At 49.1% G+C, this 21,529-nt stretch overlaps 2 protein-coding genes across 2 annotated transcripts; both read right to left on the bottom strand.

The window, feature by feature from the left end:
- Positions 1–2,207: 2,207 nt before the first annotated feature.
- On the bottom strand, positions 2,208–13,884 carry P3H3 (prolyl 3-hydroxylase 3). Its single transcript, XM_085324702.1, has 15 exons — positions 13,432–13,884; positions 12,813–12,965; positions 12,218–12,443; positions 11,960–12,091; positions 10,875–11,008; positions 10,496–10,585; positions 10,097–10,149; positions 9,824–9,882; positions 8,528–8,652; positions 8,310–8,405; positions 7,169–7,319; positions 6,892–7,009; positions 3,747–3,822; positions 3,194–3,334; positions 2,208–2,887 (listed from the first exon to the last, which is right to left on the bottom strand). Exons 1-15 carry the CDS (start codon positions 13,849–13,851, stop codon positions 2,675–2,677), a joined length of 2,187 nt encoding a protein of 728 aa, XP_085180828.1. The 5' UTR covers positions 13,852–13,884; the 3' UTR covers positions 2,208–2,674.
- A 1,517-nt stretch (positions 13,885–15,401) lies between these two features.
- GPR162 (G protein-coupled receptor 162) lies at positions 15,402–19,958 on the bottom strand. The gene is made up of 4 exons (XM_085324510.1): positions 18,186–19,958; positions 17,177–17,366; positions 16,450–16,601; positions 15,402–16,280 (listed from the first exon to the last, which is right to left on the bottom strand). The coding sequence occupies exons 1-4, from the start codon at positions 19,023–19,025 to the stop codon at positions 15,753–15,755; spliced, it is 1,710 nt and encodes a 569-aa protein (XP_085180636.1). The 5' UTR covers positions 19,026–19,958; the 3' UTR covers positions 15,402–15,752.
- Positions 19,959–21,529: the final 1,571 nt, after the last annotated feature.

Here is a 21,529-nt window from a genome sequence, read left to right on the forward strand (position 1 = left end):
CATCAAGAATGCAGAGCTGTCTGTTGGGCATGAGCCCCAGGTCCCTCAGGGAAGGTGTTGCCCTCCTCTTCCAGRCTGGAAACTGGTGCAATTTACCCACCAAGGGGAGAATAAGTATCCCCATCTCTGTGCAAAAACACCCTCATTATCCTAAAGAATTCTCAGTGCGAATGCCAACACCTTCCCCATTATGATCTTCCTTTTCATATTTTCAAATGCCTACATATGGCATCAGCCCTTGTACAGAGACTGTCATACTCCCACAGGGTCACACCACAAAACCAAGGGCCCCAAGCACCAGGTACAGTAAGATGAGCAGAGGGATAACACCAAGGCAGCATCCTTACCAGGATTTGGAGAGTGAGGTGGGCTACAGTCCCCTCCTGGATGGGTCCCTTGCAGTCAGCGTCCCCTGAGGAGAATGGCTTCCTGGCTGGCCAGGGGAGCAGGTTGTCCCTTTGCAGTGTCCAGTCAGTCCTGCCTGTCCACTCTGGGAGTTCTTTGCTCCCTCTCTGCTCCTCAGCCTCTTCCAGGATTAATCTCCCCATGGGGAGCTGGACAGCTATGGATGGGAGGGGTTAGGGGAGGGCTGATTCTAGGAGCAGTGTCAGGCAAATTAAATCAGACACCAGAGACTTGGGGAAATCGGATTGGGATGTAATGCAAAGCAGGTGGATGGGGAGGGGTAAAAAGAGAGAGTAACATGCTGCTCCTGAAAGGAAAGAAACCACCACAGATACATTTGACTCCCTCTGTTTATATTAGCAACAAACTAATAAAGTGAAGATTAACTAGAACTGGTGAAGATTATAAACCTCTGGGGCACAGCTTGCTGTACCTCACAATCCACAGAAATGCCTTTCTCCAGGGACAGTGTACTACATACATCCCAGATGGCATGGAAAGAAGGGACAGTGCCACCTATTGTGGCCCTGCTAAGGCAGAATCCATGGCAGGGCAGAGATAGTGTCACATTGTCTCTGGCTGGCAAACTGAGTATTGCTTAGAGAAAATAGAACTGGGCGAAGGGGCTGGAGTGGCAAAAGCTTTCAGCAGCAGGCCTTTTGGCAGCCACTTCGGAGGGATGCTGCGATGGGATTATCTTGGCCTCAATCTCTGTTAATCTCTCCTGCAGCTTTGGCCCAAGCTCGAGATAAATACCTTTTAACGGATCTCATCTGACGTCAGGAGGCCATCAGTCTAATCACCCAATCCACCTCTAGGCAGCGCAAGCCAGAGCTGCAGACACCAGCTCCTCACTCCCGCCCAATATGTCCTCACCAAATAGGATCCACCAGCACCCCTATGTCAGTCCTCAGGCAAGGACATAAGAGTGCTAGGACTTGGCGGGACCTCCTGCCAGGGGCAGGGAACCTGGCATGTACGCATTGAAGTTACTTCTTTCAGCTCCAGGCTGTGATCCTCAGGAGGATGGAGGCAAGAAGGACTGCTGGTGCAGATTTCCCCACGTTAAAGAAAGGGCCATGCTTTATAATGGAGAAAGAAGTCCCTGCTTCAGTCCTGCTCCTCCAGYACTCATGAAGATAGGGCTAAAAACGTTATTTTACACTGGGCAGGGGCCTTGGGCTGACAGCAAGGAGAACATCCAGCCACCTCTCACGCCATGGGCCCTGGCTGTTCAACTGTCTTCCCTTTCCCACTGTAGTTGTGGTCTTCATGCACAACTCTCATCTAAGCCTATATGTTTCACAACCATAGGTTGGTCTCTGGCTCTAATTCTTCCCAGGAATAGGGTCACTGCTCATTTTTATATTCCATATCCATCCTATTCAATTCTTGTTTGGCTACAATATAATCCCATCTCTGGACACTAATTCCCTGGGCAGTGACAGCAGATTGTCTGTACATCAGCCTGAAAAATGATAAACAAAACTCTTCTGTTTCCAGGGGATATTCAATGCATGGGAAAAAAAAAAAAAAAAAAAAAAAAAAAGAGGGCTTGCTTCAAGGAGAAAAGAATGCTTTTCTTGAAGGCACTTCCTACCCTTTCCATGGGTTACTCCTGGCAGAGCTGGCTTTTGCATTTGCTCTCCCTTACTGGCTGTAGCTGGCATCTGGGCAAACACTCTGTTTGTTTTCCTTTACTGAGGGCTCAATCTCCTTCCATCATTTGTTAATTAAATTTCCATCAGCAACCATTGTGTGTATCTCCCTCCTGGAGCACAAACTCAAAACTCCTGCCAACATTTCTATTCAGCGTTTTGCTTTTATTCCATATATTCACAGCCACTCACCTTCCCTCTCTCGATTCAACCTCAAGGCTCAGGAATTTGCAGGAGCCTGGGGCATTCAGATGCTTTTGTGTTGAATTTCAGACTATGAGATAGCCCTTGTTCCCCAAAGCCCTTAGGCCCTTCCTTCTCTGCTTTGGTTTCGTCCCATATGACCAAGAAGTCTGCACTGAAAGAAGTGACAAGTTACACAAACATGTCGGCGAGGCAGTGAAGAAAGATCCTGGTGTCACTGACTTTAATATGCTGTCCCTGCATCCATTTTTCAACTTCTAGGAAGTCACAGAGAAGCAAGCTACATCCCTCCCTATCACTATGGCTCTAGCATGCTAATAAACTGCTCCAGGGCTCAGTGGTGCCAGCACTATCGAGACGTGCCAGGCCACTGTGCATGCCAGTCCTGCCTGAAGGACCTTGAGTAGTCAGAACTCGTCTCTAGGTCGCAGCTCCTTGGGGTGCTGTGTCCCGTCAGAGCCAGGCTTGTGTCTCCGGCTTGTGGGCCTGGCTCTGTCACTAGGCACATGGGACTCTGTTGAGGACCTGCTGCCATGATGGGCTCCCTGATGTAGCTGTCCGTCTGTCTTGTCCTGCTCCGCAGCTCTCTGCTCCAGCAGCTCCTCTGCCTTCACCCTCTCCTGCAGCCACAGAAAAGAGATGATGGGAATCCTTCCACACTGGGATCTCCACCCTGCCTGTGTGGACCTGCAAGACTCATCTTGCCTTTGCTACATCCATTCAGTGCCCTAGAGCCCATTCTCTCCTGCAGAACCCCATAGGCTGCCCCTCCACAAGGTACCCAACTGGGTTCCAATGTCTGTCAGAAATCAACTATCAGCTCCTACATGAGGCCCTAATCCTTGAGAAAGCCTCCAAGCCATTCCCCAGGGAGACTTGCTCCAGCTTGGAGGCCCTTGCATCCACACTCCAGCATAGTCCCTTACCTGCTCTGCATGCTCCTGGGAGTGTGTATACCAGAGAGCTACAGCACAGCGCCTCCCACGGCTCACGGCCCACACACCATGTGGGTTCTCCTTGCCAGAGCTGAAGGCTACAAGCCTGCCACACTTAGGAGACACCTTGGCCTGCCAGGAGAGAGAAGGGACAATGAAGCTGGCAGCTCCCTGCCCTGGGGAGCACCTTCCTTCTACAAAGGTCATGCTGACTTTGGCAGTGTGGAACAGCAAAGGGCCACCAGGCACTATAACCTATGGGAAAGTAAGCCCTGAGGAGGGACAGAGAGAACCAAAGGGACAAGAGAGGTTACAGACACCCACGGGCTTTAAGAGCCTGGGACATAGCTAGAAAGGAGTTAACCTCTCCTCTGTCTGAGATTTGCCTCAATTTGCCTTTGGTTGCTCCAGTTTGAATCTGCCACATTACCTGTGTTGGACTACTTTTGGAGAGGTGTGATCTAATAACCAACTAGTTTCTGCCCACCTGAACTAAATCTCACCCTCAGTCCGCTCTCCTTCCTTTGCCAAGTCCCAGACTTACTGTGACAGTCACAGTGTCCAGTTCAGTGAAGAAAAGGCCCCCACCTTGGAAGTCATCATTGAGGTAGAGAATGCCACTGCAGACAAAAAGAAAGAGGACATATGGATGGTGAAGCTCACTCATCCCTGAGCCCTGCTAGGATCAAACTGCAGGCTCTCAAAAACAGCTTGGCAGACAGTCTCTGCAAGTCCCAGGAAGCTAAACAGCCGTATTTAGCAAATCTGATGGAACAGTAATTTAAGACAAGAAAAAACATCTGGGAGATACAATATGGTTTACCCAGATCAGAAAACCTGACCCACTGTGAACCTCAGTTCTCTGAATTCTCTTTCATTTGTTTAGATATTTAAAATGTCTTGACAACAGCCTTCAAGGGATACTGCTAATAAAACAAGTTGTCAGGAGCATGAGAGAAAGGTGCTGGCGTAGATCAGAAATGGATGTGGAATTAAGTGGTCAGTTATCATTCTTGCCACAGGTTACTAGCAGGAACCTCATGGCGCTATCCTGTGATTGACACCTGAATCTGGAAAAGACATGAATAGAAAGGTGAGTGGGAAAAATCTGGACACAACGCAGCATTACTTGGATTTGGCAAGGACGGAAAGGTTCATGTGGCAATATGAAGAAGTTGATTGAGCAGAGAATAGGAATGCAAATGAAATTCAAAGCATACACCAACAAAAAAGTTGTCACCAGAAGGAAAAATGAAATTACTCATCACTCTTCCAGGATAATAAATTTATTTTCCCCACAATCCAGAAGAGTGTATTAACTTCAGATGAGTGATTATGAATTGATTCATCTATGAGATCTGAATACAGTATTTCTTTAAGTCAAAGACATGTGAACAACCTGAGATTTCTATCCCATGCTAGAGAAAAAACAACATCTAGGAAAAATTTGCACACCCAAGTGGATGATAATCCACTCAAGTAAATTCAACATAATGTAAATATATAATTTTATTTTTTATCAGAAATACTAATGTATTTATATAAATGGTAATTTGATTATAAATAAATGTTTGTTTCATTCAATTATTAAATAGATAAAGCAATGTGTCAGGGAAAAGAAAATACTCTTAACAATAACAGATCCTGAGCTGACTTTCAGTGCTTATTTATAAATAAGATTGGAGGTTACAGTGGACAGTTTTTATGAAAACATCAATTCAGTGGAAGTGAAAAAATAAACAACATTGGGAATGGCTAGGAAGAGAACAGAGAACAAACCATCGCTATGCCACTGTGTAAACCCACAATGAGCTGTCTGCACCTGGCATGGTGAGCTCAAGCCTGCAGAACTGGAATTCTGCTGCCAAACAGCAGAACTGGAAAAAGTACAGAAAAGGACGACACAGATGACGAAAAGTTATGGAATGGCTTCCTTACAAGGACCACCTGGGAAGCACAGGCCTCATCAGAGGTCACAAAAGGCCAACAGAACAAAGGTCTGTAAGTCAGCGGGTACCGGGGAGAAGCAGAATAAAGCCCACTTACCAGCTTTGCTTACAGGAGAATTAGGAACATCAGAGGTGGCCGACTCAGACCAAAAAATTCCAGATGTTTCCTCACTCTCCTTGTCACAGAGGCTGTGGAGCCTGAATGATTCCACAGGTTCAAAAAGTGACTAAACCAATTACTAGGAGAATCCATTTGGGGCTGTTAAATACAGCGATGCCTAGCTCAGGGAAGTCTCCGAGCTGCACACCACAGAGGACTGGGACAGTACTCTAGGGAGGCAGCTCTACACACTTGCTCTGTTTTTTTAATACTCTTCAGCATGGATCCAAGGCACTGTTGTGACAGCACTGTGTGCTAGGCAGACCTTAATTCTGACCTGGCAAGACCTTGTTTGTGTTTTAATATTGGGAATAATCTGAAGCCTGGAAGAAGACTGATTGCCAGGGAAAGACATGTCTTAAGAGACAAGGAGTACAGAGTAACATAAGAATGATCAAAAACTCACTTTGCACATGCTGAAAAGGAAATAAAGACAAGAAATTTATTTACTCATATTAGACAAAAGAAGAAGCAGCGTAGGTGAGACCACAGTCAGCTAGGAGTAAAGAAAACTAAAAACTTGAGCTCCTCTCAGTATTCAGTTAAGCTGATAGAGAATGTCAGAGCAACAAGAGAGGCTTATTAATGGGACTGGGAATAAGAAATAAAAATCACCGCTCTGGGGGCTGGAGCAAAATGTTAAGGACATACATACAGAAAACGAGAGGATTACAAACCCAGAAGCCCAAGAAGTTACAGCTCTTTTAGCATAGGGTTTAATAAGACCATGAGGTCAGGGTGGTAACATATGACTGGAGAAAAGCAAAGATAGCTCTTACATGTAACGGATAGGAATGTGGGGAGAATAGCTGAAGCATAAACAAACCTGGTAGTCTGACCTCAGCAATCTTCAGAATCTGAGAAGAATAACCGAAGGACAAGAGCTAAGTGGAAAATGGTCTTAAAACATAACATGGGTTATTAAAAGCAGATTGGGTTAGTCATACCATCTTCAACAGAACAGTTATTTCCCAGGCAAGGATAATATGCTTGATCTGCAGCACGTGTCATATTTCAAGTTTTTTCACAGAAGAGTAACAAAACCTACCACAGGCTGGGAAAACCTCTCACATAGAAAGGAAAAACCCAACACAAAGTATTGGTAGTGAATCCTCAGAGAGGTGAGAGGACAGTCATGAAAGCACATTGACTACTGCTCAAGTGAAGGAAATCAAGGACCTCAGGACACAGAAATGTGGCAGAAAGGTACAGGGAAAGGCAGAACATGATTAAAAGAAACAGCTTCTCAGAGGGGCAGGGAGAGGCCTGTAGTGCTGTGGAAGACCCATAAGAAGAAAGTTTAATACCATGATTCTAGAACCAGGCAGTCTTCCAGCCCAGTAATGCTCTCTAACTGTTAATGCTCGCTGTAGCGAGGGAGGAGGGAGAAAGGCAGACCTTCCTGCCAACACGGGGGAGGTGTTTCACACTTTGTGCTGGAGCTGCTCATGCAGCCCTCTATCTGATGCTATAGGCCTGCCTGGCTTTGAGCCAAGGTCCCCATCACCTGGTTTGTATATGGTGGCTGGAGTTCATTCTGATCTCCACACGCTCCAGTACAGGTTCCCTTCTTATCTTACCTGTAGTCCCTGTACACATAAGCAGGTGGTTCTTTCCAGCACTCATTCCCTTCAGGATCCAAGAGACAGTTGTCAGCATGGACTGGGTGACTGAGATCCATGCGACCTTCCTGTTCCCCTGAAGAAGAAAGTTGCAGGAGAGACTAAGTGTTTCAGCTAAGGCAGAGAGAGGGGCATATTGAAAGTAAAGGGAAAAGAGTCTCCTGGGAGGACATGGCTGCTACTAGGAAGGACAGTCTTCAGGGGAAAGGGACAAACATGGTGAAGGATTCTTTACCCTCCACAGCTGTGCGGCACACAAGGTGTGTGAAGGAGAAATGAAGCTTCTTCCCAGGGGTAAAATAGGACTCTATGATTTTCCGGGATTTCTCACTGGCCTGCAGAAGCAATTTGGCATCTTTCCAGTCCACATCACCATTCTGGGCCAGCTACAAGTGAAAAACAAGCCTGTCAGAAAGACACTAAGACACATGAAGACACTAAGAAATGACACATATACACACTACAGAGGAATACACCTGCATAAAGGCCTATGATCACACAAATGCTAGAAAAGAAAGCTTTCTCTTGTAAACCTAAGTCAGGAATGCACCTGTACAGTGCAGTGATTCTTTCTCTCTACTCACTGCACAAGGCCACATCTGGAATGCAATGTCCAGTTTTGGGCCCCTCAGTACAAGAGGGACAACAGTAAATGGTGTGAGTCTTCAGTGCAGGGCCCTAAGATGTCTGGGGGACTGTAGCATGTGACTTACAAAAAGCATCTGAAGGAGCTGCATTTCTTCAGCCAAGAGAAGGCTGAGAGAAGATGTAATCTCAGTCTCTCAGCACCTAAAGGGGGTTTACAGAGAAGAAGGAGATAGATTCTTCTCAGAGAAATACAGTGAAAAGACAAGAGGCAACAGGCATAAGTTGCAGCATGGGAGAGGCAATGGGCATAAGTTGCAGCATGGGAAGTTTTGGCTAGATATAAGGAAGAACTTCTTTCCTGAAGAGCGGTTCAGTACTGGAACAGGTGCTCAGAGAGGCTGGGGAATCTCCAGCCTTGGAGATGTTCAGGACTTGCCTGCAGAAGTCTTTGAGAAACCTCACTTAGCTTTGGATTTAGCCATGCTGTGGTCAGGGGGTTGGACCTGAGAGACCTAGGCCCCCCTCCAGAGACCCCTTCTGTCTTAAATCATTCTGCAATTCTAAAGAAGAGAGGTCTGTAATACTATTCCACTGGGACAAGCAGTGACCCTAAAACCTTTCCTTGTAGGACAGAAGGCACATATCAATGTGTCTAAATATGAATACGGAGGAAGACAGTCAGGGGAAACTTCCCGTGTGTTTGTTGTGAAGATAACACAGAGAAAAATGCTTAGGTGATAAACACTCTTTATGCACAATCAAGACAGGAGGGTCACAAAGCCACTTACCTGCATGGCCTTCAGAACGGTTAATCCTTCAAATCTCTCATGTGGGGTGTGAGGGGATCGTCTTCCCCTGTAGCCATCTCCGGTTCCTCCAGCTGCCTGAAATAGATGGACAGAGATGACACAGATGAGGCTGCCATCTCTCCTCCACTGCAACATTACAGCTCTGTCTGCTGAGGAGGAGAGGGCATATGGTGGCTCCTACAAGACTCAGGCCTCACCTTTGTCACCCGGAGAAGGTCTCTACACTCAGACTCTGTCAGGACTCTGTCAAACACAACCCTCTGTGTTCCATTCATCTGGTGAGAATCCATGGTGACAGTGATACCCTCAAAAGGCAAAGGACCTGTGGGAGAAGCATGCACAGATAGGGATGAGCAAGCTTCAAATAAAAAGCCCTCAGCTACCAACCCCCAATCAAGATGAAAAAGCGGAGGAGTGACACTATATGTTCTGGGGGAAGACCGGGCCGTTCCCCCCAAAGTGCTCATCCCTTACAGATCTGGATCACTTGCACCCCTCACATGCGTCAAGGGAACCAGAGCATCAGCAGGAGGAGTTGGCCTATTGTAAGTGCTTCAGAAGCCAGCAGAAATTTGGGGTATGCTGTGAGAGCAGCAGGGAAATGGAGAGAGCTGAGTGCACTGTGGATCACAGCAGCAGAATGCGTCCAGCCTCCTGGGGTAAGGCTCTGGAGAAAAGAAGCAGGTAAACACCTCCATCAATACTCCTTTCAATCACGCACCTTATCCTAGAAGTATCTCCAGTGCATCTTTCTACTCTCTTCAGCCCCAAAGAGAAGCAATGGCTATTAGTTGATGGCTTGATGCAATAGGCCTTTTTTCTTCCCCTCTCTGACCTCTGAATGGTCAGGAATGCCAACACATTCAGGCCCTCAGAATGATCTGCTCTCTCATGTGCCACAGCAGAGAACCGTTGGGGGTCAGTTCGAGCAAAGAGGCCACAACAGAGCCCTGTAAGAGGCTCTGTCCACACATGAGAGTATAGGACCAGCAAGAACACAGGACTCTGCACTGCAGCCTGTAGCATTCAGCCATGATCCATCTGGACTTGTTTCTTTTAGAGAAAGACTTGCACAAGCTGAGTAGTCTGTTTCCAGTTTCCCCCCTTTCTCCTCGTCCCCTTCAGGAAAATGCTGTTTGGTGCTGGGCTGGTGGAGCTGAAACAGGTTTGATGTAGACCCTCCTGCCTGTCCATGCCAGCTGCACTGAACAGGGATCTACATGTCCAAAGGCTTGTCATATATCCAGGCAGCATTGGTCTCAGCTTCTCCAGCCATAGTGCTCTCTGGGTTCCCATCCCACAGGTGTACGCAGCGAGATTTTGCGAGATTATTCATGCATCAAAGAGGGAGAAAAGAAACAGTGAGAAGACTTGCTGAGCCATTCGAGTCAGTCTGCATCTATGCTAGCATTCAAATGCCTGAGGATGGAAGAAGAGATAGCACTTAGCCTGGCTGACTACACCCAAGTCCTTCTTCAACCTCTGTTACTCACCCCTCTTCTCCCTCTCTTCCACATCCAGAGTCTCTCGCTTTTGCTTCTCCTGATCCTCTCTCGGGAGCAAGGGAAAAAACACAGACCAGGGCTGTCAGTATACAGAGTTGCATCTAGCTCTCCCTTGTGGTCATCTGTTTACATCCTTCACGTTCTTGTTTTACCCATTCCTCAGTAGGTATTACTACTACCTATATGAACCCTGCCAGCCCTGTCCCCTGTCCACCCCCTGCCTCCAGCATTTCCATTTCCTACTCAACTCACCAACCTTACCTGTGTTGCTCCTTTAGATTTTCAGGAATCAGCTCATCAGGAGTCCAAAGATCCTACAGAAACAAATGCAGAAGGTTCAGCACCCAGAAAACTTCTTCTACATTGGATCAGGTTAACCAGCCAATTCCTTGTCGCCCTTCTCCAGGGGAGACCAGACTAATGGCTCTAGCATGTTTCTGAGGCCGGTTAGACTGGGCTAATGCATACAGTTACAGCAACACTTTTCAACTAGCTTCAGTCCTGGAGCAGAAGAAAGCCCTTAAAAATCCATATCAAAAGGATTTTGGGGTCCTTATCATCAGCATCTGATCCTCTCTCAATCATATTTTATTGAACTGAGGTCTAGCAACTTTTTTAATGAAATTAGGGCAGGAAGATTAAGACAATATCATTACTCACAGGGTCATTAAAAGTTCCTCCTAGATGCTCCACTGCATAGTAAATCAACTTCTTCTCCATTAGAGATCTCTGCACATAATGCTGAATATTCTAAGAAGACAAAAAGACTGTCAGATAACTACAAAAGATAATCCCATGCCTGTCCAGGCCAGAAACTTGCCCCAAAACACTGCTGTGMGCTAAAGGAGCCCAAATTTGTCCTGGAGGAACTCTGTCTGGTACAGACTATAAGCAAACTCAGGCTCAGGTTTCTTTAGTCCTGGTCTTGGCACACATTGGCAGTGAAACATATACACTCCCCTTTCTGTCTCCTGGACTGGTGGTCCAGTTGTAGGAGACAGGGAAGGGCCAGAAAATACAGACCCAGGGCTGTAACTACCTCTCTGGCTGTGACAGCTGTGTCTTCCCCCAGTTCTGTGCGATACTGATTCATTTTCTCCAACATTGGCTCATCCATGGGATAGAAGAGCAAGTAGGAAGCAACACATTCAGCAGCCAGTGTCTGGTTTCCAACTTGAACAGGGACAGAACAGAACAAAGAGACAGGTCATCAAAAGCCTTGATGTTGGCAGTAGATGTGTACAGCCCAAAATCCCAGTCACAAACTGGCAATGGGAGGCCTGGCACTGAATGCACATCCTCCCTGCCTAGCCAGGCCTCTACCAAGCAGAGGACAGCAGGCAGAGATAAAGGAAGTGAGCCTGGTGAAGAATGGGCCTACTTTCATATTTACTGGGGGCTTGTTCAGAGGGGTCTGAGGGAGAAGAAAAGGAAATATGAGGAAAGACAGTCCTACTTTCCTCACCCAATGGTGTTGATGAGGCAGCTGGGCTCTGGAGGCCTCTTTGAGAGAAAAATTTCACCAGAGCTGTGACGGACTATACGACAGCCATTTGGGTCAGACAGGCTGCTTGGGGCAGTGTGGGATGGAGTAGAGGTGTTCAAGGGACAAACTGAGGTACATATGAAGTGACAGGGTGACAAAATGCCCCATGTCATGACAGGCTATCAGCTAAGCTAGGGCAGACAGGGCTGACTCAGAAGAGACATCACTGTTAAGACAAGATGCAAGCGCATGCTCCAGATCAGAAGTGGGAGCCTGAGAAGGCAGCATAACAGCGACATACTGAAAAGAGGACATACGCAGTTTGGACAAAGCACATGGTTGGAACTAGGACTTCAGATGGAGAACTCTGGAGGAAAGATTTGTCCATATGCACAGTGGGAAGGACAAAACATTAGAGAAGCTGCACTGAGTCAGAAGTGGATCATGTGAAAACTCTCCAAAAGTGTTTGGGCTTGAGCAAGAGAAGAGATTCCGGCCAGATAGGTGGCCAGAGCAGGTAGGAGAGGAGGGAGACAGGTAGAGCTCATTGCTGTGTTACACCGCATGATACGCTGCTCTCCTGATCCAGGGGATTAGGGGTGCTACAGTAGCACCCACTGGGTTGTAGCTCTGCTCACCTTGATCATAGGCAAACTGCAGTAAATCAAGATGGGAGGGTATGAAATCTTCTGTGGCTGAAATCCGCCCTGGCTTTGTGGCAATTTCAAGCACGCATTGCTGTCTGCACTTCAAGACCTGAACATAATGGGCTGCAAGAGAGAGCAGCATGAAAGCCAGCAGCTCCCCTGCCTGCCAGACAGGAGAGCTGGGAGATGAGGCCTGTCCACACTGGGAAGCATGGCCCTCCTACCCACCCCTCTGTGCCTCCAACACACCTGCAATTGCTTCATACAGGCCAGGCTGCATGTCCTCCTTCTCTTCCTCCTCTTTCTCCTCCTCCTCCTTCTCCTCTTCCTCTTTCTCCTCCTCCCAAGGTCCTTCACACAGGGCACGACACTCTTCTAGTGCTGATAGCGCCTCTCTGAGTGACTCCTCCAACCTGGCCACAGCCTGTGGGTACTCATCTGCATTGTAGTGCTGCACCCCAGCCTCATATGCCTCCTGCAAAGGACAGGACCAGGCCTCTTGTTAGTGTAAGTGACACCAAAGGCTCCCTGATACTTTAAGCCACTCATAGGATAATGCTGACATCTAGGGGCCTGCTTGGATCATGCACAGCCCACCATGCGGTGGTACAGCAAATCTGGACATGTGTCAAAGAGACTTCTCCAAGGCACTGCAGCCTGCTGTAATTGCCACCACCAAATCTCTTTCAGTGTCAATAGTTTGCCTTCACTGGTGTACGGACACCCCGTCTCAGGCCATGATTCCTATGTGGAAACAGAGCACGGCGCTAGGCTGGTCCCTTGGAATGTGTGACAAGCCGTCTTGATGCCTCTAAATATACACAGTTTTGCATCAGACCCTCACCCAGAGTGATGTGGCCTCCAGATCCCGGAAGTTCTCTGATTTCACCCCTGACATACGACGATATTTCTCTATGTCCTCACGCATCTGGAGGTGCTGAGGATTCGCAACGAAGAATGTGTGAGCTGCGGATACTGCTTGATCCAGCTTCTTCAGCTGCAGAGAGAAGGCAGCACATGCAATATTCCCATGTGCACTAAGCATGCTCACTTCCCTTCAGACCCGCCTTTCACCCCAGCTACTCCCACAAACTGCGATGCCATGACACTGAGTATTTGGATAGGGCCCACCTGTAAACATCACTTTGCCTGGCCCATGGTGTGACCTAGATTCATCCACAGCTTGCCTGTGTCCCATGTCCCAGACAGCTGATGTGTCTGGCCAATCTCACTAGGCACAAAGGGGTGGCAATCTGCAAGGCCTTGCAGTGCCCGGCACCCCACCACCCTCTGAACAGCTTCAAACCTCCAGTAGCTACCTAGGAAGCATCAACACAAAACCAGCATGCTATTTTCGCTGAGAAGCAGAGAAAGATATAAGTGAGATGAAGCCACAGGAGGTCCCCAGCCCAATGCCTTGCTCACAGCAGGGCTGACTCCAGACCTCATCTAGCCAAGCGCACCTGGAAGAAGGCCACCTGGAGGTAGTTGTAGGGCTCCCGCAGCTCGAAGTCCCGCTGGATGGCATGGCTGACGCGGTGCGCTGAGGGCGGCCCGCCGAGCCGGCGGCCCAGGCAGTGCTGCAGGCAGTCAGCACGCTGCAACACTCTGTCGAAAAAGGCGGCGTCCCAGGGCACTGCCGGACCCTGCACGAAGGCCACCTCGTCACGGCAGGCATGGTGGCAGGCGCTGCGGGCCTCCCGCAGCCCTGCGTAGCTGTGCAGCGAGCGCTGCAGCAGCTCAGCTGCCCGCGCCCACTCCCGCGCCAAGTAGGCGCGCACACCGTCCGCGTAGAGCAGGTCGTAGGGGACCAGGCGGCCTGCGGCCGCGGACGTGGCGGCAGCAGCAAGGGCGAGCAGCAGCCGGAGAAACAGGGAGGCCATGGCCGAGCTGCAGAGGAGGAGGGGACTGGAGAGCACTGTGCGGCCGGGGGTGGTGGAAGTGCTGGCAGATTGCGCTAGACACACCCCGGAGGCCGGGCTGCGCCGGGCTGGGCGGGCAGAGCCCCTCGCCTGCCCACTTGCCTCGGCCAGTGCGCTGCAACTGGGCAGCCTGGAGGGGTCTGGGCAGCTCTCCGCAGCCTGCCCTGGCTGTGCTGCTCTCCCGCCCCAGCCTCCCAGCAGAGAGGACAAGTTCAGCTCTTGCATCGCGGACACAAAGAAGGGGAGAGGATTCCTGGAGCTGAAGTTGAGCCCTGGCGTCTCGAGTGGCAGCACCAAGCAGCTGCATGTAGTATGTTAGAATAAAATAATCATGACCTCAGGATTTTGGGGAGCTTGTTGCTCATACTGCATAGTGGTCTCTAACCCACCACTCTGCATCCATGTACCCCCAGGGAGCTCCTTGCAAGGTGGCAGTTGTATCACTTTTCTTTGGAAAAAACACAAACAGGATAAGGCTTGGCTCAGTCTCTGCCACCATGTCTCTTCTCAGGAGCAGATCCTATTGCATCAGCTGGGACCTGTCATGACTTTAGGGGAGCCTAGACCAATCCAGTGCAGGTCCTTCATAAGCTAACAGAGGCTGACACCTCTTCGTCTGATGTGATTCATTATCCATACGGCCCCAAGCATCAGCCAGAGCTAAACCTTCCTTTAGTACATGTGAACTAGGCCCTTCCAACAAAGCCATTTAAGGGTTATGATTAATTTATCTGAGTGCACGTAGGAATATGATTTACACTTTCAAAATTTACCGACTAAGTTCTATTACGTGGAAAAGTCCTTGGAGGTGAAGGACTGTATCCTTTCCACAGTCCCTCTGATGTAGCTACCCCCTTAACTCATGGTTGAACTCAACTAGTGTCTGGAAGGAAAATGGCCATCTTTCATAAGCCAGCGTGGCACGTCCCTTCTGAAATCTCTGCACAAAGTGGAAACTTGCTTCCAATATCATAGTTCGCAGCTTTGATGAAATTGGTATGGGGCCTTGCATGCACAAAGTTCTACTAGCTCTTCTGAGCTGGCCTGATGTCTAGGTGAGACGCTTGGGCCATTCTGTTTCATGAACAGTTTGCACTGGAATCTACAGATCACACAGGTGAAAGAAAACCTTATGGGTCAGGATCTTGCTGGAGACAATCATCTGTTTCAAGCATAGGGTTGCCTCAGAGCAATGCTTTTTGTTGAGCAATAGTAAAAGTCACAGAGGCCACTCTGCTTAGCTGTAGGTAGCCTGAGCCTCTCTTGAGGTGGAGAGGGAAACTTTTTACCTGGTCTTCCGTGGGACTCTGCTCCCATCACTAGGCTGTTAAGTATCTGCTTCCTCCCAGATGTACTGACAAGAACAGGAGAGAGAGATAGGGAGGGAGCCTTGCACATTCTGTATTTCCCTTTCAGAAGCCTGAGAAGCTTCATTAAACATTAAGCAAATCACTTTGTTTCTATGGAAACAAAATTATTGCTAATATATTATTTTAAAAACAGACACACGATTGACACTCCAAATATAGAATTTTAATACCATCCTCTGCCTGTCTTGTCTCTTAGGGCAAAGCTAATGCGAGGGCGGAGTTCACAAAGGGATGGGACTGGCAAGGGTGCCAAATGGCTGTCGCAGTGGTGGTTGTGTTTATAACCTGAGAGCAGGCGCAGACTGTCCACATCCATAGCACTCCATTTGCAGACCTGTCACACTTTTTCCCCCAAGACCGTAAGATGCCTTGTTTCCTGCCTGCTGTCGAGAAAGACAAGAATGTAAATTAGTAATTGGATCCCAGGATAAGGGAACATTTGAAGTTTTATTTAAAAATCTTGATGGCACTGAATATTTCGGATGCTGTCTCTCATAGTTTGGGATCCTGGAAGGTTTGAGCCTCACAGGCCTCTAGGGTCCGTTCATGTAGTGCCTGCTCTCCATCCTGCAGATGCCAGGCTTTGTTGCCAGCCAGTGAGCAGCGCTGTGGCCGGTCAGCATTCTCCTCCTCTCTGCTGCCAAGTGAGAGGCGGCGATCGCGACGTGATGTGAGCAGGAGACGGGAGTGCCGTGGGCTGCAGGCTGGGGTGGGTTGTGGCGTCTCGTCGATGAATGTGGTGATCTCATCTCGGAAGAAGCAGGCGCTGGAGCTGGATCCCCGGGGTACCAGCCCCCCTTCCAAAAACTGCCGGAGGGTTGTCAGTTCATCTTCTGGGGGCCGCCGGCAGTGCTGGTAGTCATGCATCTGAGGAGGCAAGAAGCCAGGGCCTCCAGACTTGCGGGGGGTGGAGATGCGGATATCATCAGATGAAGACCACTTGTGTAGGAAGGATGGAGTGGAGCGGTGGGAGGAGAAGATGTTAGTCTCATCATGTGACATTCTCCGGGAGATAGGGACCTGGAAACAGGAGAAGGAGGCAGGTGATGGAAGGCTTGGAGAAGAGAAAAAACGGAGGAGGCGTAGCTGAGGCCTTCTGAGAGGAGAGAGCCAACAGGACACAAAGATATGGGAAACAGAGAGAGAAAGAAGTGGGTTGTTGGGCTGCCCCTGCTGCCCTTCAACTCACCTGGAGATAATGCACCTTGTCCTGGGGCAACAACATGTGATGCATGGGTAGCAGCTTGATGTCCCGGGAGTCCCGCTTCACAGCTGCAGCACCATTTGCATCAAATCTCACTTTGCAGATCCTGCCATCACCATAATCCTCACACACACCATCTGTCGGCAAAGGGGAGTACAGCAAGAAACATTTCTCCACTAGAAGATCAGCATTATCAGGGCACCTAGGCACCACTGTAATGCTTGTCTGATTTTTGCTGCCCTACTCACAACCCTCTGGATTTGCCTTTGACTAAGGATCTCTTCTTTCTGCTTCAGCTGGGCTAAAGAACACAGGGGATTCCCTGATTCTCCTGTCTCACTTTTAAATCTCTCACCATCACAATCTGAATGTGCCTTTGGATCAGCAGGTCGGGCTAAGGGCTGGTATGTCATTTTCATTGTGGTTTGATGGCTATACATCACCTCTGTTTTCATGCCTACTGTGAAACTGTTGCACTATTTTTTTCCCGGATACTAGTCAGTCCTTAAGATGGCATACGAATGGCAGAGCTTTCTCTAGAATAAATTTTCTTATGGTTGCCAACTCCAAGCTTTAATATGAATTCCATCTAGACTCCCCCAATATCTCTCCCAAGGCCACTAGGTCCTTTTCCCAAGGCAGAATTACTCTGTCCTCTATGGTTTTTAAGGGACAGCATTTGTGAAGAAAGGTGGGGTGGTGAGGGGCTTACCGTCATCTCCATCTTCCTCAGACATGATAGCCACACACTGCTCCCACACGGTGCGGAGGTCAGCTCGGTAGCGCTCGCAGGACCAGATGAAGGAGGGGAGCAGCAGGGTCTGTACCATGGAGCACCAAAGTACAGCCAAAACCATCCAGGTGGGGGCTGTATCATAGCGCAGGCTAAAAAAGCTCACAACCTTTGGGATGGGAGAGAAAATCAAGGCCATGAAAGAGGAAAAAGAGAGAAGTGGGGATCAAGCAAGAAAAATGACAAAGTCAATTCTGTAATAGCATGTAATCTATTAGTAAAGGATTCTTCAAGCAGTCACCCCATGCTTCTTTTTATAAGTCGTTCCTAGGGTGTTGTCCCAGGTTTGATGGAGTGTATTCTGAGCTGTCATCTCTCTAACGTGAGACCTGGTATTAGCATTCCCTCTTCTGGGTGCTCATTATGAGCTGAGGCTAAATAAGTGCTAACAAAGGACACAGTGATTGAAAAACTGTGACTAAGCCTCTGTTCCCTTTGTGAACTTCCTCAGCTCTTCAGCATTCAGAAAATCAACCAGCCAGCCAAAACATGAATGTTGACTATGAACATACAAGTAAAAGGAAAAAGAAAACTGACAGCAACAGCTTTTAATGCCAGTGTATCAGTTCTCCAGAAGCAAATTAGAGAAATCAAAATCTCAGCATTTTAAGATATGTTGATCACCCTGTAGGTAGGCAAAATAATTTCATCTCTAGTCTCCTGTTAGCCACTTCTAACTTTCACAGTGTTTTTAGCTGTGTGGTGTGTATTCCTCAAGTTTAGACTTGTCTTAAGAAAAGGTTCCTGTAGAAGAATAAGAGAATTACTGCAATCTTTTTAAAACTGGCCCTCAGAACTACAGAGGTTCAGATGTGGCAACTCTGTCACCGGCAGACAGAAGACAGAGTTTCTTCTCTATACTCAAAACAGACAGAAATTTAGTTTAACTATGGACTCTGTGAAGGGAAAGGGAAAGCTCGCTGCTTACCAAGATAGGCACCCCCGTGAGTGTGTCATACAGGAAGACAATAGCGCTGATGAGGTTGGTCATCTGTAAGGAGGTCTTGGCTGATTCGGAACCATCCAGTGAAGACCTCCTTTTGCCTCGCACGTCCTCCACTACAATGGCTGGCACATTGAAAGTGTTGTGTGCTGAGGAAGAACAGGAAGATGATGCTTCCTCTGCCCGCTGATGGTGGCACTGCCGGCGTCTTCTGTGTGCCCATAGGGTCTGGTAGAAAGTGATACCTACGCACACCAAGCCCATGACAATTCCTCCAAGGAGCAGGAGGCTGAAGCAGACACCAAAGCCCAGTCCTATCTTACTGACAATGAACTGGCAGCCACGGGCATAGTAGCGCTCACCATTATTGTGCCAACCAATGGAGGGCAGGGTTGAGAGGATGAATGATACCATCCAGATACCCATGACTGCATGCAGAGCCTGCTTCTTGGCATTGCTCAGCCGATAGTTGACTGGCCATCTCACCATCCACATTCGGTGATAGGAGAGGGAGGCCACTGTGAAGCAGGTAGCCAGAGCCAGGGTGTAGTACGTGGAGACAAAGACCTTGCAGATGCTCTCATTCCAGTCATAGTCGGAGGATTCACGCCGCAGCTGCACCACAGCATAGGTGGTGAGGGGCACCGCTGCCATAAGGATGTGGGTCCCAGCAAGAAAGCATAGTAGCAGCTCCAGGGGCTTGTGTTTCTGTTGCTTGGCTGTGATGCTGAGAATAATCCAGGAGTTGGCCAACAGGGCTAACATTCCACATGCTAGCCACCACAGTGAATTGTTGTGCAAGGTAGACTCTGATGAGTCCCCCATGCTGCCACTCCCGCTACGCTGCACCCTGCCTGTGTTGTTGGGATTTTGTAAGAGAGTGAAAGGGACTCCACATGAGGGTAACCACGTCTCTCCTCATCTGCTGCTGCTGTTATGATGCACGGTGTATGCACACTGGAGGAGGTCCTCAAGGCATTGTCATCAGGTGCTAGGCAGGGAGGCAAGAACAGCCTGCCACTCTGTCTTTCACGCCACCCTTTCTTCTTGTTTGTTTATATTTTATTCACTTGTTCTATCCCTTGCACCTACTTTCCTCCTTGTTCTTTTCCTTTTCCTTTCTTCCACTCTTTCTCTTTCTCATCAACACTTGCCAGTGCTTCTTCTCTCACTTTCTTGCACTCTTTCTTTTTTCTCTCCATCTATTTTATCCCCCTCCTCTGCTCTCCCTCCCAAAGAAAAAGTTCTCCTTACTTCATGTGCTTCTCAGGCATTTTCTGTCTCTGGAATCACCTTCTGGGACTTGTGAAGGCCACAGGCAAACAGGGACAGCCAGGACTCCAGACAGTTTGGTAGTAGCAGCTGCCCAGTGCCCAGCGTCCTAGTGAATGAGGAGCTGACAAAGAGATTTAGAGAAGATGGGAGGCAGGAGAAAGGTCCTGGGAAAACAGTGAGGGTGGCACATACACAGTGTGTAATCCCTCACTCACCAAATGCCACGCTCTTGGCCAGGTGGAGATTCCTGCCAAGACTGTCAGAGAACTGTCAGCAGAGAGTGATGGGTGAGGAGAAGATGCAGACAGTTCCCTACCAAAAGCCCACTGCACTCTCACTACATTGTCCTTTATCCTGTCCAGGGCTCAGTCTGCTCCTTCCAGCTTTCCTGCACAGCACAGGGCAGAACTGGCAAAGAATAATGTGATGGGGAGGAGGGGAAGATCCTTTTCAAAGGTTCCCTTGGAGATTCAGGGCATGAGGTTCACTGTAGAAGACAGAAGAGAGAAAAAGTAATTTAAGATCATTTTCCCTCCCCAGGTCTTTCTCTCTTCTTGCCCACACAAACACATTGTCATGATTTAGGCTGTGCAGAGCTCTTCCTATGTCTTTCAGAGAAAGGAAGAGCCAGATTGTGCCAGTCCCTACATACCTCCGGTTGGATGCTAGTACACAGCACTCCTTCTAGCATGCCTAAGCCACCCTGGGCTCCCTGCTGTTCCAGCCTCAGGCTCCCCACCTAAAGCTTTAATAATGCCATTTTGTTAATTGAGGCCTCATCCTCATTGTTCCCTGCCATTGCGGTCCTGCGCTCACTGTATACCTGTACTGATACTCCTTGCTCCTGCTGTACTGCCTCCTCAACTACGCCAGTCTTTGCATCTCAAAAGTTCTGTGACTACGCTCTGGATTTTAACCTGCCTTTGTTGTCTTGTCCCATCTGTGGGCAAGCTCCACCACTTTGGCAATTCATTTAAATTCAGATGCACCCATAGCCTTTAAGCACAAGCCTTTTGACTCCATACCTAGCTCATCTAGAGTATTTCTGCTAAGGCATCCCTGATCTCCAGACACACAACAGTTAGAAACAAGACTGCTAATCTAGTCCTGGGACTACTCGTGATTAGTCTACTCATCTTTGCCAGTGACCACCAGTCCCATCAACCCAGTTCCCCTCTCCTGTCTCATCTATAGGATATATCCAAATGGTATATTCCAGGAAGGTACAGGTCTCCTGATCTGAACAAACACAAACTTAATCTTTCTGTGAAGGGAATGGTGTCCCCTCAGTCCGAGGTAATGGCTCTCCATTCCCACCCCTCCTGTGCCTTCCTGTTCTCCGTATTTTCTCAGTGTCTCTGTAACCACCTGAGGCTTTTCCTCCTTTTTCTCTCTTCTTGGAGCAGTTTGTCATCAGATTGAAAAGGCCCCTCTTCTGCCCTGGTTAAGCCTTTTTCTCCCCCAATATCATCACACTTGCAGTTAGGCCTGTGGCCTCTGGAGACAGTTAGGAAGCCAGCAAGTCCTGATAATCCGGGGGGAGCGAATTTTCTTGCAGCATCTCCTGCTGCCGCCTTTCCCATCCGTCTTGCTCCGGCAGCCCACACTGTTCCCCAGGGGCAGGAGCCCTGCCATGCCTGCTCACCTCACGGCCCGACTCTGCTCCCCGCTATGGTCCCCCAGCTCCCAGGCAGGTCAGAGCTGCAGGTCTGCTGCAGGACAGCCGGGTCTGAGAAAGCTCCCCCTCACCTTGCCCCACTGCCTCACCGGGGCCCCCGCCACTCCTCCCCCCGGCTGGCAGGTGTGAGCTGAACTGCAGGGACACGAAAAAAACTCCTGGGGCTGGTGACTCAGGGAAAGGCAAAGGCTGGGGTCTGAGGGGAGGATGACCCAGAAAAACTGGAAGGAAGAGCCGGGGAGGGGTGGGGGGGATCGGAGCGGCCGCCGCGGGGCTGAGCGGCTGCCCGGGGCGAGGCGGTCGCGCAGGGCTGCCCCCGGCAGCCTCCCGCTTCGTCCCCCGCCCGGCAGCCGGGAAGCCTCGGCCGGGAGGCGCC

The sequence above is a fragment of the Rhea americana genome, unplaced genomic scaffold, assembly GCF_003343005.1.
Source record: "Rhea americana isolate MKP2758 unplaced genomic scaffold, rheAme1 scaffold_92, whole genome shotgun sequence".
Lineage (NCBI taxonomy): Eukaryota > Metazoa > Chordata > Aves > Rheiformes > Rheidae > Rhea > Rhea americana.